General features: G+C 60.2%; 3 protein-coding genes across 3 annotated transcripts; 2 read left to right on the forward strand and 1 right to left on the reverse strand.

Annotated features, from left to right (window-relative positions):
• Positions 1-74: 74 nt before the first annotated feature.
• On the forward strand, positions 75-2,786 carry SPAG8 (sperm associated antigen 8). The gene is made up of 7 exons (XM_065655764.1): positions 75-111; positions 693-1,101; positions 1,843-2,017; positions 2,112-2,157; positions 2,288-2,402; positions 2,514-2,567; positions 2,652-2,786. The coding sequence occupies exons 2-7, from the start codon at positions 790-792 to the stop codon at positions 2,784-2,786; spliced, it is 837 nt and encodes a 278-aa protein (XP_065511836.1). The 5' UTR covers positions 75-111; positions 693-789.
• Positions 2,787-3,378: 592 nt separating this feature from the next.
• NPR2 (natriuretic peptide receptor 2) lies at positions 3,379-15,125 on the reverse strand. The gene is made up of 22 exons (XM_065656434.1): positions 14,355-15,125; positions 9,239-9,438; positions 9,036-9,149; positions 8,612-8,747; positions 8,426-8,520; positions 8,205-8,337; positions 8,006-8,090; positions 7,777-7,897; positions 7,140-7,214; positions 6,904-6,981; positions 6,671-6,775; positions 6,328-6,399; positions 6,091-6,250; positions 5,862-6,017; positions 5,613-5,781; positions 5,354-5,500; positions 5,071-5,194; positions 4,873-4,941; positions 4,612-4,786; positions 4,426-4,524; positions 4,239-4,330; positions 3,379-4,072 (listed from the first exon to the last, which is right to left on the reverse strand). The coding sequence occupies exons 1-22, from the start codon at positions 15,100-15,102 to the stop codon at positions 4,010-4,012; spliced, it is 3,216 nt and encodes a 1,071-aa protein (XP_065512506.1). The 5' UTR covers positions 15,103-15,125; the 3' UTR covers positions 3,379-4,009.
• Positions 15,126-24,828: 9,703 nt separating this feature from the next.
• Positions 24,829-27,458, forward strand: MSMP (microseminoprotein, prostate associated). The gene is made up of 3 exons (XM_065657325.1): positions 24,829-24,952; positions 25,770-25,878; positions 26,285-27,458. Exons 1-3 carry the CDS (start codon positions 24,841-24,843, stop codon positions 26,469-26,471), a joined length of 408 nt encoding a protein of 135 aa, XP_065513397.1. The 5' UTR covers positions 24,829-24,840; the 3' UTR covers positions 26,472-27,458.
• Positions 27,459-27,601: the final 143 nt, after the last annotated feature.

Here is a 27,601-nt window from a genome sequence, read left to right on the forward strand (position 1 = left end):
GCCTGCGGCCGCGGCCGGTGTTTACCGTCTCCATGGAGACGCAGCAGGCTCACCCTGCGCAGGCGCTATGGAGCCGGGAGCGCGGCGGCGGGGGCCCGAGACCCCCCGGGGGTGGGGCAGGACGGGGGGCACCGGGAGGGCACTAAGGGGTCTAGGAGCTTGGGGTGGTCCCTGAGGGGAACACTAGGGGGCAGGGGCCTGCGTGGGTTGGGGACAGGGCCTAGAGGGCATTAAGGGGTCAGGGAGGCATTAGGAGATGGGGAGGTTGGGGGGCACGGCCTGGAGTGGGTCGTGCCTGGGGAGAATGATGTGGGCACAGAGCCCAGGCAAGGGGGCGTGGGGGGTGCAGAGCCCCGGCAAGGGACACAGTGCAGGGAGGAGCATTGGGAGGCATAACCTGGGAGGGGGACACTGGAGGGGGTGTTGCTGGGGCAGCGGGGCAAGGGGGCAGAGGAGAGTCATGGAGGGGGAAACTCCCCTGCAGCACAGACCCAGCAGCAGGCCCTGATTCTGCCCCACAAAAGGAGCAGAATACTTTGTTCCCCACTGTGGGGTGGGGTGACACTGTGGGGACTCAGGGTCCCCGTCCTCAGGCCCTGCTGATTCTGGTGGGGGCTGAGGACAGTGCAGGTAAGTGGGGGCTGACGGATGCTCTCCACTGCCTTGCCTCAGAGACCATGTCCCCCCCACAGGGTGGCTCTGACAGGCCTCGTGCCTCCCGTGCATGCTGGAGTGAGGCCACCATGCGTGGACAGGGGCACCAGAACTGTCCTCCTGCCTGGGGTGCACATGGAGGAGCCTCTGTTCCCCAGGGAGATACCAACAGCCACGGACGAGGCGCCCCAGCAGATGCCATTGCCAACGGCTGAGCTGCCCCCCGAGGCCCTGCCTGCTGTGCCCAACACGGTGCCACCTCCTGAGGCTGGGGCAGATCCCAGCGAGGTCGAGCTGCCACCCTCCCCTGCAAAGCTGGGGACCTGCCCCAAGGAGGTGCCCTCTGTTGTGGTGCGGGCGCAGCCTGTCTCCCTGCAAACGCTGATGGAGCAGCCCAGACGGCCAGTGCCTCGAGGGAGCTGCTTGATCCGCAACTGGCAGGAGGAGGTAACCACTGGCTGGGGGACCATAAGGGGAAATGTCCCTCGAAACCCACCCCACCGCATCCCACTTGCTGATCTTGTGAAGGCCCCTGCTCCTAGGCAGCCCCCGTCTCTTTAAATAGCTGCCCTTGGCCAAGCTGGAGCTCCCTGGATGACGTTGAGCCCAGCGGGATGGAAAGGAGATGAAATTCAATAGCACAAAAGGCAGAGAACCGGCAGCTCGCTGCTGGGTGTCATGGCCCACTGCGGGGATGCAGGGACACCTGCTTGGGTGAACTGGGCTGGGGGGGACACGGGCCAAACTGTGCCACAGCCTGGACACCCCACAGTTAGTCTGAGTGCCATAAGAGTGCTTGCCCAGCTGCAAGGGCACCCTGGGCACCGAGGGGGTCGGGGGGGGCTGTAGGAGGCTGACTGACCCCTGGCAGGCAGAAGAGATCAGCCCTGGCCCCACACCAGCTTTCCTGGGGTGCCAGTTGGAAGGACCGTCCCCCCATTTTGCAGTTCGTGCCTCTGGGGCTGCTCCCAAGGCTTGTGCTGGCCACCTGCCTGTGTGTCATGGCCTCAGTTATGGGGCAGTGCCCCCAGCTTGGGGATGTTCAGCAGAAGGAGGTACTAATCCCAACCTCCCAAGCCAGCCAAGAGCCCCAGGGGACTACTGAAAGCCTAAATGCCAGGAGCAGACATGGGGCCCCGCAGAGTGGGCTCCTGTCCCCTTCCTGCAGCCCGCACTGTATGTCCCCAGAGAGCCACAAACCACCTGGATGCTGTCCCAGAGGGCGAGCCGGGCAGTGAGGGCTTCATCTACCGGCACGGCCACCGCAGGCTGCTGGCCCACGAGCCTGTCTCCCAGCCCACCTACAGTACCTCTACAAAGGACACATACCGCCTGCCACGCAGGGTCCTGATGCTGGGAAAAGGTGAGGCTGAGCTCCCCACCCCTGAGCCATGTGCCCCCCAAAAAGGCAGCGAGTGGGTCTCAGCTGCAGGGCTGATTGCACCTTTCCCCCCAAGGGCTGCGGGAGGCCATGCTGGAGTCCACACTTTACCAGAAATTCAGGCAAGCCCGTGCTCTGACATGCTACCCATCCCTGGAGCCATACCCTGAAATGGGGGACCCTGCTGTGGGTGCCTGCCCAGGGCAGGGGAGACCCCAGAGCTGAGGGGTGCAGCATCTGTTCTGCCAGCAGGAAGGAGTTCCTGGAGAAGATCTTTTCCCCCCGGGTCCCCATGGAGTCAGACTCCACCACGCACCAGGACCAGCAGGCTAGGGACTACCAGTCCAGAAGGCAGCCCACTAGCCAGGTACGGGCAGGGGACAGCCGCCCCACCACCCCAGCTTGTGGGACAAGACTCCTGTGCCCTCCTTGGGCATGCTGTCCCCCCTGCCCACTGTCACATCGTTTCTACCTGCAGCCCCACAACTACTATGCGGATGAGCCCTACAGCTTCTGGGTGGACAAATACCCCGTGAGTCCTCCCTGGCACCCTGCCCTGCCAGCAGCTGGGGGACACGGCTGCTGACAGAGACCTCTCCACTTCCCTGCCCTCCAGGGTATCGACGGCATCAGCTGCAAGACTCAACGCTTTCGCAAGACCTCAGTCTTCTCCAGCTACCTCACTGGGGACCTGCACCAGTTCCCACGCTATGCCCCACTGAGGATCCAGCTCTGGCCCAACAAGAAATAAAGATCTAGGGGGGGCCCAGGTGGCCTCAGCATCATCGCCGCACCAGAGTTGTCCTCAGGCTGGGTGTCTTGCGGGGAGCACTGTGTCCCTGGCATCCTGGTCCCTGTGGGGCCATGCAGTGCAGGTGTGGGGACATCCCCCAGCCCCTCTGCAAATCACCGCTGCCCCAAAACACGCTATTGCCGCAAGCCTCCCTCCTTGAGCACAGAAGGGAGAGCCCCTGGGATGTGTCCCGGCACCCACAGCAGATGACACGCAGCCCCCGTCCCGGTCCCCAGGCACAGGTGGGTTCCAGTAAGAGGCGGCGGTGGCAGCAGGGCCAGAACATGAGCTCAGAGGAACGCACTGCAGCCCTCACGCCAAAGCAAACCCCGTCGCGGCAGCTCGGCCTTCCCAGCACCGCCCTGAGCCCTCGCCAGCCGCCGCTGTAGCCAGCCTGCACCCCCACTCCTCATTTCAGCTGGACCCCGGGGTACAATGCTCTGGGAGGTCACCCCAGCCCAGGCTGAGCATTGTGTTGGGGTTCCCTCCCGTTCCCCCATCCAACTTGGGACTCCAGGGCAGAGTGAAGCAGAGGCCGAGGGATGGAGGGGTTTGGGGGAGTTTGTATTTCAACAAAATAGTTTGCAGTGACTCCTATATTTACACCTGGGAGAGGGGAAGTATTTACATGACCTGGTGGGGCTATATACAGGGAAGGGGGAGACCGGGGCTGGGGTGAGACACAGCATTGAAGCCTGCCCTGGCCAGGGGGTCAGTCCCAGCAGAAGCCCCCAGTTCCCCACCCCCCAGGAGAGGAAGCGATGTGTGCACAAATTCTGTCAGGGACCAGGTATTGAAAAGAGACGGCAAAATGCCCTGCGGGGCAGCCAGGCCCCAGGAGCAGCTCAGAGCCAGCTGAGCCGCGGGGGAGAGGATTGGGGGGCGCTGGACCCCAGAGGGTGGTGGGTTATGGGGTCCTCCCTGGGCTGGCTCGGGGCTGGCTCCCCCGCTCCAGCAGAGGCTGTGGGGGGAGGTGGGCTTTGCTGGTGCCAATGGAGGGTGGCAGGCATTGCCATGGCTGTTTGCCCCCCCATGCCTGAGCCCTGCTGAAGCAGGGGGGCTGTGGTGGTGGTAGGGGGCTGCAGTGATGGGGGGGAGGTCCCTGTGCATCCCAGGGGTCCAGGCACCGGGAAGCATTGGTGACCCCATCAGGTCTGCGGGCTCCACCACTGCCGCCAGGCTCAGATGACTTTGGGGTCTTTCCTCTCACCCAGCAGCCAGTATGTCCGCATCTTCCCCTTGCCCTGGAAGGCAGAGGGGGCAGTGAGACCCTCCTCACATCTGTGCTGCTCCTTGGGTGCCATCCCCAGAAACGAAGGGGATGAGGGGTCTCAGCCCCAACCCAGCCACCCATCACACACCCCTGCATCAGGAAGGGCTGGCACCCCACCAGAGTCCCCGTGCCCTCACCTTCATCTCCACATCCCCACGCAGCTCCAGCTCAAAGCAGCCAAACTCATCCAGGACTTCCTTGGTGGTGGACGAGACATGGATCTTCAAGGCTGGGTGGCACAAAGGGGCAAAAGGGACATGGCTGGGTCCAGGAGCAGGGCATGACCCATGGCACCAGAGCCCAGCTGCCAGCCCCATGGCTCACCCTGGCCATTGGACTCCATGCGGGATGCGGTGTTCACCGTGTCCCCAAATAGGCAGTACCGTGGCATCTTCAGACCCACAACTCCGGCACACACAGGACCTGCAAGCAGAGAGATGCCCGGGGCTGCTGCAGGGTGGGTGGGCGAGCAACTCCCAATCCATGGTGCTGGCTGGCAGGGGGGCTCACCGGTGTGTATGCCGATGCGCAGGTGGAGCTGGTCGTTGGGCCGGTGCCGGATCTTGAAGGTTTTGACAGCCTCGAGCAAGGCGAGAGCCATGCGAACGATCTCACGGGCGTGCAGCTTCCCGTTGCGCACCGGCAGCCCTGACACCACCATGTAGGCATCCCCGATGGTCTCCACCTGGGGGGTCAGGGGGAATGCTTGCACTCTGCGGTCCCCACTGCCCACCTCATTTTGGGAGGCTGCGCTTGCTCACCCCCCCTCACCTTGTAAACATCGAAGTTATCAATAATGGCATCAAAACAAGTGTAGAGATCGTTCAGCAGTGTCACGACCTGGATGGAGCAAGGGTGCATGTGGGTCTGGGAGCAGGCATGTCCTCCCAGCCCCAGGGATGGCACTGCCAGGGTATGAATCTCCCCGCCAGCCCCATGCCGGGGCTGCCCCTCAAGCCCTGTTCTCACCTGCATGGGCGTGCTCTCTGCTGAGAGGGCAGTGAAGCCCACAATGTCGCTGAAGTAGATGGTGACGCTGTCGAAAGCCTCAGCCCGCACTGTCTCCCCACGCTTCAGCTGCTCCGCCACAGAGCTGGTGAGGACAAGGGGACAGCAGTGGGCTCCCATTCCAATTCCCCTGGTCCCACCGACCCCTTGCCCTACACCAGCAAGGAAGGTCAGCAAAGGACCCCATGCTTGCATAGCAGTGGGTCCACGTCGACCCTATGCCAACCCACTCTTCCCCTCTCACTGGGGCAGAATCTGGTAGAGGAGGTTCTCCGCCTTGCGCTTCTCCTCCAGGTAGGCCTGCGTTCGCTCCTCCACCAGCTTCTCCAGGTTGTTGGCGTACTGCTCCATGCGTGACAGCAGGTTGTCCAGGATGCTGGTGCTGCCCTCCCTGCCGGGGTACAGGCAGCTGGCACCACGGGAAGAGATGCCCCCCAACCACTGCCCCCATGGCTGTCCCTGCTCCCACCCAGGGCCACCTTCCCCGCTCGTAAGCCACCCACTTGTTGAATCTACGGATGAAGATCTTGATCTGGCTAAAGTCGGGGCGCTCAGCCGGCTCCTGTGCCCAGCAGCGCTCCATCAGCACGGCCAGCTCTTCGCTGTGCACCCCGGTGTCAATGGAGGGGCGGAAGAAGGGCTTCTGGCTGTTACGCACCTTCTGCACAATCTCTGCCGGGGGGTGGCTGATGGTGAGCGCTGGACCTCCTCAGCAGGGACAGGACCACCCCACACCTGCCCCCCACCCTCACCTTTGGGGCTCAGGTCCATGCCCTCAATGTAGAAGGGACCATTGCGCAGGGCGACCTCCTGCACGATGATGCCGAAGCTGTAGACATCGGCTTTCTGCATGCCCGGGGTGGGCAGGCGTCCCTTCTGCAGCAGCTCTGGGGCTGTCCATAGCTTCTCTGGTGGGACACAGCCGTGGGGTGGTGAGACAGGGCCACCCCATCCCGCTGGTCCCCCTGAGCAGGCACTCACTGGCGTAGAGGGCATGCGTGTCCTCGCCGTCGCAGGGTGTGCGGAAGCTGGCCAGCCCGTAGTCGGTGATCTTCAGCACAAAGCGGCTGTCCACCACACAGTTGGATGACTTGAGGCTGCCGTGGTGGCCAATGATGCTGTTGTGCAGGAAGGCCATTCCCTGGGACAGACGGACATGGTGAAGCTGGCATCCTTCATGCATCCCCACGTAGCCCCTCATGCCCCTTGCTTGGGTACCTTGACAATATCATTGATGAGGGAGTAGCGAAACATCCAGTCCAGGTTGATGCTCTCATTCTCCAGGACATCCTGGGGCAGCACATTGAGTGGACCCCACCAAGCATCCGGGGGATGGTGGAACTGGCACCAGCCTCACCAAGCACCCAGTTGCAGGGGGGTCCATGCAGCACTCACTCCCTCCCCTCCACCAGCCTCTGATGCCCCTCTGGGCAGCTTTGCTGCAAGTCTTGTGGGACTTTGGTAGCCACAAGGATCTACAGCCCTCTCCTCAATGCCCAGCCCAGCCAAACCACCTGTAGTGTCTAAGTATCACCCCCGCCGTGCCTTCCCACCCTCCTACCTGCAGGCTGCCCCGTGGGCAGTACTCAGTGATGATGCAGATGTTTGGGGGGTCGATGCACGCCCCAATGAAGCGGGTCAGGTGGTTGAACTGGATGTCCCGCATCTGGACATGGAAGCAGAGCAGAGACATGCTTGAGGTCAGACATGCTCCCACCAGCCCCCCTGCCATGGCCAAGACTGATCCTGCGTCCCTAAGCAGGGTGCCCACCCCACCTCAGCCCTCAAACCTACGTGTTTCAGCTCGAAGAGCACCTGCCGTGTCAGCTCAATGCGCTTCTTGTTGATGTGCTTGATGGCCACCACATTGCCCTGGGGCATCGGGGAGAGAGAAGAGGTCAGCACCCACTGGGTGGGTTTGGGGAGGGGAGGAAGGTGCCAGCATCCCATAGGGTGGGAGTGCAGCCAAGGGGGAGCATCCCAACAGGGGTTTTGAGGGGACAGCTCAGTTTGCCACCTGCCAAACTGACCTTGAAGTGGCCGGTGTTGGCAAAGATCTGGTACTTGCCATGGGTGGTCATCAGGGAGCCATAGCTGGAGCCACGCTACAGGGAAAGAGGGGGTTAAGGATGGGAACCCCAGGACAGGGGGTGACGGGCACCAATGGAGAAGGGCAGGGACACCCAGAGGTGTGCAGAGGATGGTGCAGGACAAGCTCTGAAGGGTCAGGACAAGCTCTGCATGCTCTGTAGGAAGTGTGAAGTCTATAGGATGAAGCATGGTGTACTGCAGGGGCTGTTGGGGAGTGTAGGTGATGGATAAGGTGTGGCTGTGTAGGGGATGGAGACACGTAGGGGTTATGGTGCTCTGTAAGGGATTTAGGGCTCTGCAGGGGATGGATCAAGTGTGGGACTGCAGTGGATGGGGGTTCATGTAGAGGATGGATGAAGTGTGACTCTGTAGGGGATGGACAGCTATGCAGGGAGGAAGGGCCCTGTAGGGGATGGATACAATAGGGCTACAGCTCTGTAGAGGATGGATGCAATGGGGCTGCAGCTCTGTAGGAGACAGAGGACCATGTAGAGGATCAACAAGGGAGGAGTGTCATGCAGGGAGGGCAGCGCAGGAGCAGGAGGAGGCTGGTGCCCCGAGACTGGCAGCTCTCACCAGGGACAGGGTGAGCCGGCTGCCCGCTGCCTTGTGGTACCGCTCAGGGCTCCCAAATTGCAGCTCGTCCCAGCGGATCCTCCAGAGCATGCTGGCAAGCTCCTTCTCCAGCATCAGCTTCCTGGGGGGCAAATGGAGGTCAGGCCCCTGTACCCCACCTCCCTCCCACCCCCTGCCAGGCTGAGGGGTGCCCAGTGTCCAAGCAGAGGCTCCCCCAGCCCTGACAGACCTGAAGATGAGGAAGCTGGAGATGCCAAACATGACGAAGGTGAGGCCAGTGCCCAAAGCCACGATGGCCAACATGGAGAGGGGGGCTGCAGGCAGGAGAGGGTGTCAGCGTGGCCTGGCTGGCCACAGGTTTCAGGTTCCCATGCATCCACAAGGAACGGTGCTATGGACCAAGGGGTGGGGGGAACTCATTCACCCACTTTTATCACAGGAGGGGTCATCCACGTCGAAGACACAGGGTGGGTTGTCCAAAGGGGGAGCCCCTTTCACCCAGGGGATGGGTCGTCCCAGCCAGTGGATCTGCTTCTCCACACCTGAGTAGTGTCCCACCACCTACAGCAGAGAGAGCTAAGGCCCCCCCAACCCCAGCAACCCATCCCACAGCCCCAGTTGCCGGCAGCATCCCAGTGCCAGCTCCCACCTCGTACTGCCCACTCTCGAGGTCACCCATGGCCCACAGGTTGAAGTCAGTGTCCCGGTCATTGTTGCTGTCCATGCTCACCAGCCCTGTCACGCCTGCAGGAGAAGTGAAACCCAGGTGGGATGAGGACCAGGTCTCACTGCCTCTGTGGCACCCCCAGCCCAGCTGCCCCTGTCCCACCATTACCCTGGAACTTGCGATCCCGCATCTTCTCAATGATGTGGGTGGCATTTTTCTTGGAGCCGCCCTCCCGCAGGGTCTCATTCAGCACCATGGCATACAGCAGCATCCCATCATAGAAACAACCCGCCACCAGGTTCATCTGCCAGGAGAAACCTCAGCATACCTGAGGCCACGTGCACAGGGGTACCCCAGCCCCAGGACCCTCACACTAGGGCCACACACACAAACACATGGCCCCATAACCCCACACTGGGGACATGTGCTGACCCTGTGGGTCAGATGTTTGGCAGTGCCCATGGCTGTTCTCACCAGCGATGGCCCCTCTGGCACTGCCTGTGGCCATGTCCCACCCTCTGCAGCCTGGTGAGGTGCCACAGCCCAATGTGGAGGGTCCCCACTGCCCCATCATGCAGGGAGACTCACTCACCAGGGAGTAGTTGAGCTGCACCCCAAATTTCTGCTTAGCTCGCAGGATGAGCTGGGTTTGGAAGTGCTGGTACTCTGGGTTTTGGGGCTCATAGTAGGTGATCACCAGTACCATCTGCAAGCAAGCACAGCACTCCAGTTCACACACTGGGGCCCAGCTGGGGAGGTCCCTGTCCCCATCCCCAGGCAGGGGGCACAGCTCACCTGGAAAGCCTCACGCAGCCCCGAGTCCTGGCCTGGGCTCTGCTGCCAGGGCTTGAAGGGATCGCGGGCAGAGTCACTCCGCAGGCTCTCCCCAAAGACATCCAGGTAGAAGAAGACGTAGTCACCATTGGTGAGGTTCTCCCGCTGAGCCAGCTGCATGATCTGCCGCAGCATCTCTGGCGGCCCACAGAGATATACCACTGTTGGTGAGATGCATGGCATTAGTGGAGCAATGCCCCCGATCCCACACGGGGGACCCTCCTAAGCTGTGGGGTGAGATCCTTTCCCTTGGGATGATGGGGCAGAGCAACCCCAGGAGCACACTCACTGGCTGTGGGGAGCAGAGGATGGAGCAGTCAGATGGGGCAGCACTTGGCTCATTGCCTTCTCATGCCACATGCCCCATGGCCACAGAGGTAACTCAGCCCCACCACCCTCGCTGACCAGTGACTCTTGCCCCATCAGCCACCTTGGGCTGAAGGGGGAAAGGAGAAAAGGGGAACAGTTGCTCCAAAATATGAGGCAGACATCCCATGCGCAGACCCCTCACACACTGCTCCAGCAAAAGCTGCTCTCAGGGGATGCCACCCCCAGCATCAGCTCCTTGTCTGCTGCTTGCCAGCCCCAGCCAGGGGACTGGGGGAGGTGTCGGGGCCGTGTGCCGAGGCCCCTGGGGAACCCGGGCTGGGACACGGGACAAACCCATGTTTGGGTTCGTGGCTGGCTGGCCGTGTGGCAGGAATGTGCAGGTTCCCACATTCCAGCACCTTCGGCGGCTGACGGCACTAATTGGAAACAGAGCATCTCGCTGGTGTGACCCGTGCGGCAAGGGGGTGCCCGGGCCCTGGCCGGCCACCCCATGAGCCCCCACCTGCTGCTAGAGGCTTGTCCAGCCCCCATGGGATGCCCACCCGGGTGCCGCATGGGGACAGTGCGGGGCTGGCACAGGGCACCACAGGCTGTGGGGACAGGCGCCCAAGAGTGTCCGCAACCCCCCTGAGCAGGGGCCCTCCTAGCCCTTGCTGAGGATCCTGCCACTGCCTCCTCCCTCCCCCCGGAAAACCAGGGCCCCCGCTCCAGCCAGCCTGGCTGGAAACCCAGGATTGAGCAACGCAATGGAGGAGGCGGCGGCGGCGGGCGCTGGAGGAATGTCACGGTCGGGCGCTGGCCCCTGGCCCCGGCACACAGCCCTGCTGCATGGGGCCCAGTGCCCCAGCACAATCCGGAGCGCAGGGAGGGCTGGGGCCAGCAACGAAGCCCCATTCCCTGGGATGAGGTCTCTGTTCCCCGGGATGGGGTCCCTGCACCCTGAGATGGGGTCCCTGCTGATGCTGGGCACCTGGCCATGCAAACAGCAGGGCTGGCAAGAGATCGCTTGCAGGGGCAGTGAGGGAGCCCATGGGTGGGAGAAGAAACCCAGCACAGCCACCCTGGGCACGGGAAACTGACAGCAATATGGAGAGCTGCTCCTGGGCAAGGGGGAGAGGGAAAGCGCAGCAGCTTGGGCTGTGCATGAGCAAAAGCTCATTTCAGAGTCTGAAATGGTTTCCCTCTGAGTGCTGCAATACCTCAAAAAAACACTCTCGGCTTCCCCACTTTGCTGGCCTCACATCCAGAAAAGTGCCCTCTCCCACTCCCCAAATTGCTCTGCTGGGATGGGTAACCCAGCATCTCCCTGGCATGCAGACACTGAGGGTCCCCCCGTGGGGACACAGCATGGGACCGACTGCCCCCATCCCATCGCAGGCGCCAGGAAAAGGCAGCCCACGGCACCACACAATCTGGGGAACCACAACAGCTGGTGGCAGATGGTGGGACACCCCGGGCAGCCGGCCCCCATGGTGGCGGCGGCAAAAGCCTGCTTGGTCAAAGGCCACCGAGCAAGGGGATCGATGGCGCCTGGATGGCTCCCTGGGGGCAGGATGCAGGAGCCATGCAGAAGGGAAGGGTCAACACTCTCCGTGACGCTGGCAGCTGCCTCCAGCTGGCAGCCTCCTGCCTGGCCAGCAGCATCCCCGCCTGCTCATGCACCCATGCACCCCCCAGGGATCGGCAAATAGCCAAAGGCAGCCTCAGCATGACTGAGGACAAGGGGAATAGGGTTCTGCAAGGCTGGGGTGCGTGTAGCCCCAGGCATTGATTTAGGGGGTGCCTGTGAAGCAGGAGGCAAAGTTTACAGCTCCAGGGGATGGGCAGACTCCAAGCACACAGGCGGGGTGGCAGAACACTGCTTGACAGAAGAAAACCCTAAAGTGAGGGAAAATCCTGGTTTTGGGCAGCACATCACCACAAATCCCAGTTTCGGGCAGTCCCACCACTGCAGTGTGGAGTCCCCCACCCCAGCCAAGCAGCCATCCCATGCCCAGGGGGATTGCGAGGATGAGGACCAAATGCACACCCCTCCTGGTGGGAGCACCTGGCCATCTCCCCAGGCAGGGGACCTGGGCTTTGCAGGCAGATGCTCCAGTAATTCCCTCAACCACAGCTCTAATTATATCAGTGCTTTTGCAAGTGGCAGAAGAGACATGGGCCCCTGCACGTCGCCCAGACACCAGCAAGAGGGGCAATGGTAAGTGCAAGATGGCCATACGTGGGACAGGGTGATGCACACACATGCCCCTGTGCCCACTATTTAGAGCTGCAAATGTCTGGGATCGGCAGATTTGGGGGCACACAGTGGGGCAGAGCAGCAGCTTTTCCCAGGGAAGGTTCACCACACTCCTGACCACCACCTGGGAGAAGGAATGTGATGCCAAGAGGGATGACATGGGTGTCGTTGCAGGGCACGGACATGGATTTAGCTGTGCCCGAAGCTTCTGCTTCCCTCTCCATGCCATGCCATGCAGGGATGGACATCCCTGGGACAGCCTTGCAGAGTCCCCACTCCCTGCCCCACACCCACGGCTTAGGAAAATATGGAATATCGGCATCGCAGCCCTGAGACCCCACCTCTGTGGGGCCTAGCACTCAGCCCCACACCATGCCCCCATCTCTAGGCTGTGGCCAGAGGAGCCCAGACACCCCCACATTTCTGAGTCAGAGGGCCCCCGGGTCTCTGCCCGTTCCTGGCCTCCTCCCCTAGCAGCCACAACTCCCTGCCTGCACCAGGAGGGATCGATTCCCATCAGGATGATTTATGGCACCAAGCCGGAAACATTGATGGTAATCACTGATTTTAGCCTTTTTCCCTGCATGGTTCTTTGCCCCTGTCCCAAACAAATCTCCACACCCCACGCCTGGTCACAGTGCACGCAGGGAGCTTCCATCCCAGCCCCTCAGCCAAGCAAACAAGAGGGGCAGCCACAAGCTGCTCAGTTCACATCCATGGGATGACCAGCCCTATGGACCCAGCCTCATGGATCCAGTCCTGGGGCAACCCAGTCCAGCACCCCAAAGCACCCCAGACATGTGCCCCTAGCCTGGTCCTATGCAGCCTCAGCCATCTCTCTCACTAACCCATCTGGCCCCACTTGTCCCGGTTCGATGTCCTTCTTAATGACACAGCATCTCAGGATCCATTAAGAAGCATCACAGAGCCACTGGCTCCGGGATCAATACACTCCGCTCATCAATAATGGAAGAGCATCAGGCTGCCCTTGCTCTCCAGCTGCCTCTGTAAGCCCCTCCATTTCCTCCTGCTCCTGATATAGCTGCTCTCCTGGGACGCTCACAAGGCATCAAATTGATTTATCCCTCCATCAGCAGGGTGGAGATCTCCCCAGCCCCATCCTCAGGGCGCAGCGGGGATGAGTACAGTCCAGGGCACCCAGGTGTCAGGCTGGTGGGCTCTTCCTAAGCATGGCACAGCCATCTTGGCATGTTGGCGTCAGGCTGCTCTGGGCACATAACGACAGCCAGCGCTGCCCTTCAGACAGCCACGTCCACACAGTCCCTGCAGCCTCTGAGGAGGTGGCTGAGTCCCACCTGTCCCTGGGGATGTCCTGATCCTGCTAACGCAGAGGGTAGGGTGGTCCCAGTGCCCCTCACACCACGACTCTCACCGAGGTGAGGTTCTGCTCCAGCTCTCCTCCAGCACAGGGTGACTGGACTGGGGGGCAGGGAGGGGTACCCCCTGATCCCCCAGCCCTGCCTTGGACTCCCCCACTGGCAATGGGTGGTCCAGGGGTCCTGGATCCTGCCTTGTCCCTTGTGCACACACCTCCCCATGCAGGTTTCTCTGCTCTCCCAGTCCTCCCTGTGCCCCACACAGGTCCCACTGTGCTGCTGGCCCCTTGCCATGCCCCACACAGGTCTCACTCTGCCCACCCTCTGCTGCACCTCACATGGGTCCCATTGTGCCCTTGGTCCCTTGCTGTGCCCCACATGAGTCCCACTGTGTCCTTGGCCTGTTGCTGTACTCCATACAGGTTCTGCCCTGTCCTCAGACCCTCACAGTGCCGCACAAAGGTGCCACTGTTTCCTTGGCCTGTTGCTCTGCCCGACACGGATCCCACTGTGTTCTTGTCCCCTTGCTGTGCCCCACATGGACCTCTGTGGCCCCCTAACCCCTTGCTGTGCCCCAGATAGGTCCCACGGCCCCCCTGACTCCTTGCTGTGCCCCACATGGGTCCCACTGTGCTCCCTGCCCCTCACTTTATCCTACACAGGTCCCACTGTGTCCCTGTCCCCTCGCTGGATCCCACACGGAGCCCACTGCACCCCTAGCTCATTGCTGTACCCGATATGTGCCCCACTGCATCCTCGGCCCCTTGCTATGCCCCATATGGGTCCCTCTGCACTCTCAACCCTTTGTTGTATGCTACGTGTGCTTCACAGCACCCCTGTCCCCCTGCTGCACCCCAAGCATGTCCCACTGCACCCCCAGCCCCTTGCTGTACCCTATGCATGTCCCATTGCTCCTCTGTCCCCTCGCTTGTCCTCACACAGGCCCCACCGCACCCCTGTCCCTTCACTGTGCCCCACATGGATGCCACCTCATCCTCAGCCCCTCACTGAACCCCACAGAGGATTTTGTCTCCTCCTCTCCCTGAGCCCTGCGTGGCTCCCGCACGGGGAGCCCCCTCCACTACCCCCCCTTCCCCGGGAGCTCAGCCCTGCTCTGCGCGGGGTCCCCCCACGCCCTCCCTCTCCCCCCACGCCGCGCAGCCCCACGCACCGCGCCCGTTGGCCTTGATGAAGTGCACGGCGGTGTCGGGACCACCCTCATCGGGGGAATAGATGTGGTGGCGCACAGTGAGGTTGCTGCCGTCCTGCAGCTCCTGGTAGACACCCTCGACGGTGAAGTAATAGGGTCGGTCGTCGGTCTTGCGGTCCACGTAGAGAAGGACAGCGCGGCTGCTCCAGTTGAAGTGGGCATGGAGGTGGGAGACGAAGGCACCCAGTTTAGGGGCCGAGGGCCCGGTACGCACCGTCGTGCTGTAATGCTCCCGTTTGCGGCTGAAACCGGCTGCCACCGCCCCGCCGGTGATGAGCGGCAGCCGCCAGTGTGAGGCGAAGCGCCCCACGGAAGCAGCTGGGTAAACGCAGCCCGGCCCGAAAAGGACGTCGGGGTCGTGGTAGAGCTTCAGGTCCACGGCGTTCAGCGGTGCCACGTACTCGGAGCAAGCGCCCTCCAGCTCCGAGCTCATGAACTCGACGCGCACCGAGAAGGGCCGCGGCAAGAGCGGCGGTTCGCCCCGCTCCAGCGCTTCTAGCGCCAGGCTCAGCGCCGGCCCCACGCGTGGCCAAGCCCACGCGTAGCTCACGTTGCGCTCCGGCAGTACCACTGCCACCGTCAAGTTGGCGACCGCCCCGTCGGGGGTCACCGCCCGCCGCCCCCCTCCCGCCGCCGCCGCCGCCGCCGCCGGCAGCAGCAGCGCCGCCGGCAGCAGCAGCAGCCCCAGCAGCGGCAGCCGCGGAGCCATGGGCCGCGCTGGCTCCTCCGCCCCGGCCACCGCCCGCGGCTCCTGCGCCCCGCCGCGCCCCCGCCCCGGCCGCCTGCGCCCTCCCCCGGGCGGCACCGCCCCGGGCCGGCCAGCGCCCTCTGCCGCCGCTGCCTCCCGGCCGGACGGCACGGGGATGGGCGGCACCGACGTGCGCGGGGGGCGGTATCCCCAGAGAGGGGGCCAGCAGGATAAGGAGGGGTGCACTGGTTCTGGATGTCCCCGGTGGGAGGGTGAGGGATGTGCTCGCCTCTTGGGTGTCCCGGCGGAGGGCTGGGGGAGCGGCTCTGGGGTCCCCGGTGGGGGATTAAGGGAGGGGACTCTCCAGGTCCTGCAGCCCACAATTGGCCGAGAGTGGGGAATGGGTGCCTGGGTTCTGGGGGACACAGGCTGGGGAGGGAGCATTCAGGTTTTGGGTGTTCCCAGTGCCGAGGCATATGGATTGTACTTCTGTTCTAGGGGATGCAGTGAGAAGCGGTTGGGAGGAGACATCCAGGTTCTAGGAGGTCTCACTGACTGGGGGTTGGGGGGCACACCCCCTCCTAAGGGCCCTACCAGGGGCTGGGGAAGGCCCTGGGCAATGGTGTACAGGGGGTGTGTATGATGGGGCCTTGGCAAAGGAGTGCTCAGGGGTGGTGTGTCCCCACCAGGCGAGGCACATGGCTGAGGGGTCCAGCCAGCTGATAGAGAAGGAGACATCCTGGGTGTGGCTGTCCCCACCAGGGATTTTGGGGAGATCTTGGACTGTGAGTTACAGGGGGAGTTGGGCTCTGGAGAGGGAGTGCCCAGTATCTGGGTGTCTTCTTGGGAATATCCAGTGCCCTGGGTGTTGGTCTCCCCACTGGGGGTGGAGGACGAGGTTGGGGAGGTCCCTGGGGATTTGGGGTGCAGGGGGGTGGTTGGAGAGTCAGGCCCTAGGAGGTGGGATGTCCTGGGGATTCAGATGTCCCTGACACCCAGGGTGCCTGCCCATCAGTGGAGAGTGCCAGTGGGGAGCTGTGCCACAGGGCTCTGGTGTCCCTGCTGCCCATCCCTGTCTTGTCATATGGCCTGGCTGGGGTGGGCAAGAGGGGAGGGAGATGGCAGTCCTAAGGGGATGTGTGGGGGCTGGAGGTAGCAGCCATGTCACCACTGTGGGTTTTAAGGCTCCAGCCCCTGCGCTGTGGGGCACAGCCCTGTGAGGTGGTGGGGTAGGAGTATGGGGTGGCTGCCAGAGTAGCAGAGGACCTGGGAGCACAGGGAGCGCTCTGGAAGGAAGGCTATGGAGCAGGGAGCCCTGTGCAACTCTCCAGGACGTCATGGGGCTGGGATAACCTGGGCAGAGCGGGGCTGATGGTCCTCTTTGGGGGATTTGGGAAAGGACCCGAGGGAATGCCAGCCTCAGCTGCCATGGAGGATGTTGCCTTAGCCCAAAGGGACACAGAGGTGCCCTGTATGTGCAAGGGGGCCCTCAGTGGGACGGGGGGGGGCTCGGCGGGGGCAGCGTGCCTGCGGTGCATTCCTTGCATTCCCAGCCTGCTGCCTGCTCTCATCGGGCGGGGCGGGGGCTGTGTGTGTGGGTGTGCGTGTTGCCAGCCTCTGCCCCTCGGTTCAGCACTTGGTGGGGGGGGGGGCATGCGTGCATGGGGCACTAAGGGGAGCACAGAGGGAGCCCAGTGGCTGCACAGCGACCCAGTGGGTGTTGCTGGTTCTGCTGTCCCCCCACGGTCCTGGGGGATCAGATGTGTGAGGGATGCTGCGCTGAGCAGTGGGCAGGGGATCCCTGTCCCCTCCTGGGATTTGGGGCAGGACACCAGAGTAGAGCTGTGGGCATGGCACGCCAGGGTGCCCTGGGACAGGTCTCTCTGCAGCCGGAATTGCCGGGAATCATGGCCCATCTCTGTCCCTGCTGGTGCTGTTGCAGATGTCCTTACCACGAGTGACACGTCCTTCCTGTCATTGCAAGGTTACAGAGCTCAACTCACCCGAGCCAGGTGGATTAGGTTGCTGGCTATAAATACCCCGGTACGGTGGCAGCACGGAGCTGGCAGTGGTGTCTGAACCGAAGGACAGCGCCGTTGCAGGACAGTGAAATCCAACCAGCAGCAAAAGGAAGTGAAAAAGGAGACTCTGAGAAGGTCTGGATAAGCTTCCTCAGGGGGCGTGAGGCTTGGCATGGTGACAGTCCCATTGGGGACCACAGCTTCCATGAAATCACCCCTGCTGCTGGAGATTCACAGGGCAGTGATGGTGCCTGATCCTGTGCCCTCCGTGTGCCCCCGCACCGGGCAGCCCAGCCCCAAGGCTTGTGTCCTGACCCACGGTGGCATCTCCAAGCCTTCGGCTGGGCTCATGTGGTGGCACAGGTCAAGGTGCAGTTGGGGTCAATGGGGCTGGCAGCACCCTGGGTGTGAAAAACATTCTCCCACCTGTGTCCTCTCCCTGCCTGCGGTGGGCAGGGAGTGGGCAGCAAGTCCCTTGTCTGGGAGGGGCTGATGCTCTTGCAGGACCTGCTGTGGGTGGGATGCAGCCTGTGGAGGCAACAAACCTTCCAAATTAAAAAAAAAAAATAGATGTAGGAAAAAAAGAAAAAGCAGAGGGAGGTGGAGGGAGCATGAGGGAAGTCTGGGAGGGAATTGTGCTGGGTGCCATTGGGTGCCCTGTGGGGAGTGGCCCGTGGGTCCTGGGGCACCCCGTGTTTGCCTGTGCATGCCAGCAGAGGGGGCCCAGCCACCGCCACCCGGACACCCCATCAGCTGGGGACACAAGCTACAAGCTAGCGGCTGTGCCCGCTGCTGCTGGGACACCCAGGCAGCCGGAGGGCACATGGGGGAGCTGCCACAGTGCCATGTTCCTTGTGTGACACAGGCATCCCCCCACAAGTGCACACAGGGGAGAGAAGCTGAGGTGGGCATGGGGTCTCATGGGAGTTAGTATGCTTGATGTCCCTCAGCCTGCTCCCTGGGGCACATGGGTCTGGGACTCACCCTGCTTTAGGGTTTCTGCAACTCCATCTTGCCTTCCTCATCCCCTGGTCTCATGCTGGTTTTAGTCTTTCTGCACTTGGCATCTCAAGTCTTGGAGCTGACAAGTTTTCTTTCCATGGGGCTGTGCCCAGTGCCATGGTCCTGGGGGGCTGTGGTGGTCTGTGGAGGTCCGTGGTGGTCTGCAGCAGTTCATGGAGGTGCATGGCAGTCCATGGAGGTCTGTGATGGTCTGTGGTGGATTGTGGTGGTCCATGGTGGTCCGTGGTGTTCTATGGCGATCTGTAGCAATACGCGGATGTCTTTGATGGTCTATGGTGGATTATGGTGGTCCATGGTAGTTTATGGCAACACATAGTCGTCTCTGTGGTCCATGATGTTCTATGGTGGACCGTGGTGGTCCATGGTTGTCCCTGATGGTCTGCAAGTCCATGGTGGCCCACTGTAGCCCATGGCCATCTTTTCAATGCACTGGAGCACAGTGGGCACCAAGGGTACAGCTGTGCCTGCCTGCCACAGGGAGTTTCTGCCCGTGAGGTTCCCATATTGTTTTCCAGGTTCCCATCAGGTGAAACCAGGCCCGTGTCCCCAAAGCTGATGATTGTTTAATTGCTAAGAAATATTTTTTCGCCTCCTGGAGTGCAGCAACATGAGCTAGCAGGCTGCAGGGCTGTGCCAAGTGCTTTCACCTCTGCACCGAGAGCAGCGCCAGAAACCTGTCAGCCCCAGGAGGTTGCTGTAGAGAGTGTGGCAGGGACCACAAGCAGGCGCCTGTGGCACGAACGATTGTGCCAGGGCCAGGTGAAGGAGTCGTATGGGTACAACTCTGCCTGGGGCACGTATGGCACTGAGGCGTCCCCAGTGCTGCAGGAGCCCAGCACCTCCAAAAGCCACCCCATCCCAAGTGGGAGAGAAACATCTCCAGAGGATCAGGGCAGCTTTGGCCAGGTGGGCATGAGGCACACGGGAACGAGTGCAGGCACACAGGGCAAACCGTGCATACATGGGCTTCCTGTGCTCCTGCTGTTTAGGGAACCTGAAGGGCTCCTTGTTTGCGCTTGGAGTTTGTGTGCCAGCAGCAGAAAAAGTGGAGCAGAGGTGAATATTTTAAAGGCAAAAATGTGGGTGCTGAGGAGGGGGACAGGCAGGGACAAAGGACTACCCAGGGAATGGGTGCCCCTCCTGGGGCACAGCAGCAGCTGTGTTGATCTGGTTCATGGCAGGTGCTGTCCCAGTATGACGATGGGAACAGCTTCCAGCACCTGGGCCCCTCTGTGTCCCAGAACCATGGTGGGACCCTACAAGTGTCCTTGCAGGGCACCGGGACAGGACATGTTTCCCACATCCCCCCTCAGGTGAGTGCTGCCTCTGCTGAGCTGAGGGCAACTGCTGCATTTCTTTCTCCTCCATCTGCTCCATGACCCCCAGGCCAGGTGTGAGGGGTCCTGACTGCACACTCAGGTAGTCTCTTCTGCCATGAACCTACCAGCTATCTGTGGCTTTTCCTGTAGGGTGTCCCCAAAGCAGGGCAGCAACCCAGGATGCTCCCATGGGTCTCATCCAATAGCCTATGATGCCGCAGCATGATGTGGGATGCATAGAAGGTTTACTGCTGGAGCAGGGGATCCATCTTTTTGATCCCAGAGAGAGGCTAGAGAAGACCTGTGGGATCCATTCAGGACCCAGAAAGACCCAGTGTCTCCTAGGGCTCTCCCTTTCCTAGCATCCCATTGTACTGTGGTGCCCAGGACAGGTCTGGGAGTCCCCAGCGACTCCCCAGCACATCGTGGAACAGTTACATGCTGGGGTCAGTGCTGGTGACATGGCACTGCACTGGCAAATTCTTTTCCATCGTGGGGTGCCCAGACCCCTGATCTCCCCAACAGGTCCTCAGGCCCAACAGGCATATGGCACTTTTTTGGCTGGTGTGGCTCCTGCACGGCCCAGGAATGATCTCCCAGGGTTATTTCTGACTCACAGGACAGGAAACATTTCGGGGTTTAAGCCGAACTGAATAATGTGCTCATTTCCTTGTGCCGACTACAAAGCACCTGCTCCAGGGGATTTATGGAGTGCCGGCCTCTCGCACTTGCTGCATGGCTGCCCGCCCGGATGTTTTTATTTTCCTGAGATGGCCAGCAAGTGCCAAGGCCTGTTTTCCTAAACACCCCTTGTCCTCCCGGCACGTTTCCCTCAAGGGGATCGGGGCAGAACCATGAGCAGCAGCATACACAGGGTGCAGGGGTACCTGGGGTGCAGAGGTGCCAGGGTGGGTGCCAGCACCCTGCCACGGCTGCGTGCAGCAGGCATGGGTGGATAATCCCCTGGTGCCAGAACCTGGCCTGGCACAGAGTGGCCACCGTGGGGATAAATGGCTCGGGAGAGTGCTGAAGTATGATGGAGATGGACCATGGAGGTAAGCAAGGGAGGATGAGACTGTGCGAGGGAAGGCAAGAGAGCCCAAGGGAGGCATGGCGTGAGGCTGCCCAGACCACGGAGCCCTGCCTGCCACCAGTTGTGGGGAGGTGGGTAGAGCTTGTCCCATGAGCGGGGAACCCAAGGACACCATCCCACAGCAGATCCCATCCCAAAGCAGGGGACCCACAAACCCTGTCCCATGACAGACACTATCCCACGGCTGGGGACCCATAGACACCACCCAACTCAGGCTTGTAGAGCCTCTGCAAAACATGATGCTCAGCCCATGGGGTGGAAGTAGCTCTCCCCTGTAGGGACGGTCAGAGTATGAGTGCTGAGGCCAGGGACAACCATGGGACATGCAGGTCGTGCCAGCACACCTGCCAGCCCATAGTCCTCCAGTGGCACCCAGCTCCATCCAGCAGGCAGCCAGCCTACAGAGTAAGGTGACATCAGGGTTTTCATCATGTCCCTTCTGCTTTGTCCCCTTTCTGGAGCAACAGCCTCATGCTTTAGTCCTGATGGGGCGAACTCTAATCCCATCTGTAGTTCCAGCCTCCAGGAGCTATCCCATCTGGCTTACCAGCTGCAAGAGGAAGGACAGAGCGAGCCGGCTGTCATTCTCTGGGTAGTCCCCTCCTGTCCTCTTCCTTGGCTCCTGGTTGCACAGCTCTCTCTGACCCCCCAGCTCAGCTCTTCCTGAGGTCCAGCTGCTCCAGTGAGCATTGAGCGTTCAGGTGAGTGGACATAGCTCAGAGATGGCATCTGCCTGCACCCTGCCTGAAGCATCATCGAAGCGCTGGGTGAGGAGACATGACCACACCTCACAGCCACCCCAGGGCCCGGGGCAGTGCTGAGGCAGCTCGGCCCAGTGATAAATTCGGATTGAGTGGGGGGTTTTTTGGTGCTTTTTTTTTTTTTTTTTTTTTTTTTTTTCTGTTTAGAGAGAAAATAAATCACTCGTGGGGAGCAGGAGCCAAGCTCCCCAGTGCCTAAAACAGCAATCGCAGCACTTCCTTGGATTTATGGTGTTTGCTCTCACAATGCCAGCCGGGATCCTGTTTGCTTCCTGCTCTGCAGCTGCAGTCCCAGCTGAAGGCTCAGGAGATTCAGGTTTTATAACACTCTTGGATCCTGCTGATGGCAACGTGTCCAGCATCCTTTATTACCCCCTGCATCTCTGAGGGGCTGGGGTGGCCTGTTGTCACCCCATCCCAGCACCCACCAGCTTGGGAGCTCACCCTTGCCCATCCACAGGGTCCCATCCTCTGGCACTGGGAACCTGAAGAGCTGCTCTGCAGAGGGAGCATCCAACCTTTGCTGTGTGCCCTCCGTGGGGTGCAGCACCCAACTCTTAAGCACAGCTACAATCCAAGAGCCAGTCCAGGCAGGAGCAGCTGGGTCCTGCCATAGGGATGCTGAGACTCAGACGTGACCTTCTGTGGGGTTCTGGGGTGCTCAAGGGTGGTGACTGCGCTTCACTGGCATGTCTGGATGCAATCCTTGTTGTTGGCCTCCACCTGATAAATCCAAGTGACTGAACTTAGAGCAAGGCACTTCTTCCAGCCCCTACATCCCCTCCACGGCTCTTCCCTGTCTCTCAGTTGTCCCTCTGAGATGTGAGCACTGCAACTAGATGCTTCCTTGTACCCCAGGCAAAGCCTCCCAGGTATGCACCCGCTAACGCAGCACAGCTGGAGAGGGTGTCAGCTCCTCCAGCCACAGCATCCTGTGGGTACCCCAGCTGAAACTCTCAAGCATTGACTCCATCTCCAGCTGCGGCTTTCCAAGCTACAAGCCGCCTCCTGTATGAGCCAGGCAGAAATGCTCTGGACTCCCATGAGGGTGTGTGGCAAGGCCAGGTGGGTGCCTGGGGATGCAAAGTAGGAGAAGGAGAGCAGCCAGGAGGGGAAAGAGTGGGACCAAAAGGCTGCGGGGACCAGCAGCACCATCCCCTGAAGCACAGTCGCAGCGCAGAGGTTGCTGTGGTACTTGGGTTCCTTTGCGACACGCTGAGGGATATCCTGACCCCATTTCCTCTTCCTCTGCATTTACCCAGGGAACAATTTTGACCAAATACCTAAATGCCATGAGTGGGCTGGTAGTCTTATCCCTCTCTTTGGGAAACTGGAACAGCCAAGCTACAGAAATCCCAGGAATGCCCCCCTGTGTCCCCAGCGGAGCAGGGGCAGTGCCCCTCCACAAGACTGAGAGATGTTCTCACCCCAGATTTTTGGCATATTTCTGGAAGCCTGGACAAATCATGTGGGACTCCAAATGAAACCCACCGCTTTTGTTTAATGTTTGCTGTACTCTGTGATGAAACGATGATGGATTATTTCATTGTGGTTGCTAGCGTGCCAGACTTCTTTTTCCAAACACACAATAGGAATATTCATTTACTGCTCTGACGATGAATGCTTTTATCTTCCTTATATAGTAACAATTCTGCACCAAAGGGCAAGTTTCATTTGTCACTAATACACTTTGCCATTCCGGCTCACAGCACTGTGGTCAGCAGGTTATTCATGGGTGCCCTGAGCTTCTCTGATTTATTATCAGCCTTTTCCAACCCATCCCACCCTTGCTGCCATCCAGCCACCCTACACAGGGTGGCACAGCATCATCCATGGTACTGTGAGAGGGCTGAGGTAATTATATGAGGGTGAGAGGCAATGCAAGGCTGGGCCTTCTCCCTTGGAGATGAGAGCATGAGCTGAAGGATGAGGATGCAACGGGATGGCGAAGGGTCCTGGAGCAGCAGCACAAAGGGACTATGGCTTCAAATCTGAAGGTGATGAATCCAAAGCGAATAAAAGGAAGCTTTCTTTTTTTTTTTTTCCTCCGTGCTTAATTAGTCTGCCACAGGAAAATGCTCGGGCCAAAATTTAGCAGGATTCAATGAGAGATTGGGCATTTATGGGGATAACAAAAATATCCAGCTATAATAGTGGACGCCAACACAAATTCTGGAAGGGATATTAAGCCTCACGCGTCAGGGTGTAAACCTATCCCAAACTCTCAGAAAGCAGGGAGCTTAACGCAAGGGCAGATGACCTATGTATGCTACTGTTACCGCTACCGCTGCTGCCTGGCTGAGCCACCACCGGACCATCCCTTGAGCCCTGTTTCCTGCTGCTGGCAGCTCCTCTGACAAGGGCTGCAAATTTCTCTTGGCAATTCAGCCCTTTGCTTGTAGCTCCCCAGGGCTGTGCAGCTCCCAGGCCTCTGATCTCTTCCATCTCACCCATCACCTCACTTTGCAGGTTGATAACAACCTTATCACTTCAACCCAGAGGCAGCCCCCTGGGTAAGGGTCTGTGCGCACCATGGGCATGTCCCCAGAATGTGTGACATCTTCCCATGGCGGCTTACTGGCAGCCAAGCCCTTTGTTTCCCTCTCAGGCCACTTATTGCCCAAATGCACATTTGCCTCCTGATTTCAACCCTCCCATTCCCTGTTTCTGTGGGGGCTGATCTCCAGCCTCTGGAAGGGGCATTGCATGGGTGCTACATGTACACAGGTGCAGCCCTGCTTTCATGGGCACTACTCAGATGAACCGTGCGTCGTGCCTCACACAGAGCTTTCCTCACCCACTGTGCATCAATGACAATCACTGTACTGCCCACTCTTAACGAGGAGAACCTGCTGTTACCCCCAGCCTGTGCGTGGCCACAAGCCTGGCATGGCTACAGCCCAGGCTGGGGTGAAACTGCTGCACTGTGGTACCCAAGAGCTGGGTGTGAAGCATCTCCATTCCCATTGAGGATGCCACCATTGCATCCCACACTTGTTGTTAAATGGATGTCTGTGCCATTCCGGTCCCTGTGAAAGGGGATGCTCGCGAGACCTTGAGTGCAATGAGGGATCAGAGATGGCTCAGTGCAACATGAGAGGAGCCTGGAGCTCTCCTGGTCGGGTTCCAGGGGCTCACACACTCGCCACTTGCATGTTCACTAGCCTGCCGAGGGCAACACCACTGGGGTCCCTTGGATCTCCCCTCGCTGCAGAGCCTCGCACCCACAGGGGCTTCCAACTGGAGACATTTCTGGAGGGCATGAATCAGCTTTTCACAGCTTGTTAAAAATCTTGATCCTACCTCTTGTTTTCATGCCTTTCAAATCAGGAAATGAGTTTTACAACTTTTCCAGTGGGGCACAGCTGGTGGCCAGGGTCGTAAAGCTGAACTTTATAAATATCTCTTGTTGAGATCAGGAGAAGAGCATTAAAAAGGCAGAGAGAGAGAGAGAGAGAGAGAGAGAAGGGAAAGGAGCAAAGGCAATAGAGAAGCAAGGCAACCTCGGCAGGACAGTGAAGAAGCCCAGTCCAACGCTGGCCATGGCCATGCGAGCGCAGAAGATGGGATGCGCCTGGGGCAGCCTTTGCCTGCTGCTCTCCCTGCTCCTCCAGCTGCCGGGCTCCCAGGCCAAATGCTACTTCCAAGCAAAAGGTAAGCAGGGAGGTGAGATGAGACAACACAGATGGGAAGAGGAGGCCTTAGCTTTCCCGAGGGTGGCAAAGCTCTGCCTTGCATGCCTGTGAAGCACAAAAGGGACTGTGCTGAGTGCAGGAGCATGATCGTGGGCCAGTGATGAGTGGAAGGAGCAGTCTATAAACCACAGAACAGCTCCCCAGGGCTCTGGCTGAGAAACAGCTCGCTGGGCCATGAAGAGCTCCTGGCAGGAGCCTGGCTGGGGCTAAGTGTGCAGGACTAGCAGCAAAGGGAGGAGGGATGCCCGTCTTTCCTCTGCTGCCTTCTGCCAGGGCTGCAGAGATGCTCAAAGCCCGAGGGGTGCTGGATATGCCCCCTCCTGGGAAAAAAGAACCACTTGTCCCTGCCCCGGGCTCCCAGGGCCTTGGGGAGAACTGCAGGGCATGACCAGGAAAGGATGGATGGGAACATTGCCCTTGGCAGTTGTCTGAGCATCCCATACCTGCATGGTTGTGAGAGGCTACCAAGTATCTTGTCGGGCACTGGAATAGGCTGCCCAGAGAAGCAGTTCAGTCACTATCCCTGGAGGTGTTCAAAAGATGTGTAGATACGGTTCTTAGGGACATGGTTTAGTGACAGTGTTAGGTTAATGGTTGGACTTAAAGGTCTTTTCCAATCAAAATGACTCTATGATTCTATCTCCTGTACCATGGGAAGGGTGGAAGGTTGTGACGTTGCCCTCTGCCCCCTCTTTCAGGGCACAAGGGTGCCAAGGAGGCTCCCACATGCCTGGCACAGACCCCATGAGTGCTCATCACTGTTGTTTCCTTTGCAGCTCCCTGCGAGTATGAGGGGAAGCAGTTCTCCCTTGGGGAGTCGTGGCTGAGCACCAACTGCCTGCTCTGCACCTGCCTGCACCCCATCGGCGTGGGCTGCTGCGAGACGTGAGTGAGGGGCTGAGGGGCACTGGGGGTGGGCTGTGGCTGGCGGTGCTGCCCTGCCATGGCACCTCTGTACCCACAGTGGGGACATTGTGTGGGTCTGGTGGCTGGAAATGCAGCCAAGCAAATCTAAGAGCCCTGGGGGCTAAAGGGCACCAGACCCTGGGGGACAAGGGGTAGATGTGGGCAGAAGTCCACTGGGGTGTTGAAGGTGGTGGGGTGAGTCAGGGAGACAAAAGCGGGGGCCAGGAGTGTCTCAAGACGACAGGAGCTGCAGCCAAGCTTGCCCAAGCTGACCTGAGAGACACCCTGGCCAGGGCTGCTGGCAGCAGAGGAAGCCACTTGGCCCTGCCAGCAGCCCTCTGGCTTGCCCCAGGAGGGGCTGACAGCACCATGCTTTCTCCTACAGCACCCAGCACCCCATTGATTTCCCCGACTGGTGTGAGGCTCACTACGACTCACAGACCTGCCAGATCTCGGTGGTGCAGAAAGCCAACCCCAGCCTGCCCTGTGTGAAGAGCATGGAGCACGAGTGGGGCTCGGCCGGTACCCCCGAGCCGCTGAACAAGGTGCTGGGTGCTGGGCTGAGCAGATAGAGGCTCGGCAGCACCCTGTGCCCCCCAGCATCATCCTCCCTCCTCCAGAGCACACCTCCTGCATGCTCCAGACCTGCCCCACCCTGTAGAGATGACACTGCTACCACCTTCAAAGGAAACCACTATCTACACACCATGGTACTGAGTTAACATTTACACCCTAGCGCTGCCACGATACGGCTTTGCTTCTGCCTTCAGCTTCCTGAACCAAACCGGGGCCCCCTCCCTGTGAGATGCCCTGTGCACTATGGAAAGGTGGATCCTGCGGGATCTCCTCCCAGGTGGGCAGGAAACCTCCAGCTACTAACGCAAGGGGTACAAGACCAAACTAGCCTGCATTGTGGCAGTCTTAAAATCATAGAATCATAGAAGAGTCTGAGTTGGAAGGGACCTTCAAAGGCCATCTAGTCCAACCCCCTGCCATGAGCAGGGACACCTTTAAATAGATCAGGATGCTCAGAGCCCCATCCAGCCTGGCCTTGGATGTCTCCAGGGATGGGGTATCTACCACCCCTCTGGGCAACCTATTCCAGTGTTTTGCCACCCTTTTGTACTCCCACATCCACTCTCAAGCTAAGCGGCTCCCTCCTCCGAGATCCCAGTACCCCTCCATAGCGGCTGTTGGGAGCTCACTGGGGAGCACCACGGCCCTTCATTCAGGACCTGCACACCCTGGCCAGCCCCTTCTCTGCCTCGGCGTGCGAGGGGCACAACCAACCTCTGGAACCACTATTGCCCCTGCTCCCACAGCTCCCTGGGCTGGAGGGGATCCCCGGCATTGCAGACCAGCCCTGGGCAACACTGCAACAGAGCCAGCCCAGGTGGGAGCAGAGTGGGGGGAACTACTGGCAGATGCCCCCAGCGGAGGCTCCATCCCAGCTGCAGGGGAGTGAGGTGGGGAGCCGGGTGCCCTGTTTGGGTTCAAGGTGCTGAAGCAATGTGTGTGTGCCAGGGTGGAGCCGGCCACCCTGGCAGCCTGTCCCAGCTGGTGCCATGTCTGTGTTGTGCTGAGCCTCGTGTAGATGTTTCTGTTCTTGCAATAAAGATATTAAACAAAGAGGATGTCTCCAGGCTGTGACTGTCGGGCAGCATGTGCTGTGTCCACCACTGGGAATGGTGTAGGAATAAGG

Source organism: Caloenas nicobarica, chromosome Z, assembly GCF_036013445.1.
Source record: "Caloenas nicobarica isolate bCalNic1 chromosome Z, bCalNic1.hap1, whole genome shotgun sequence".
Classification (NCBI taxonomy): Eukaryota; Metazoa; Chordata; class Aves; order Columbiformes; family Columbidae; genus Caloenas; species Caloenas nicobarica.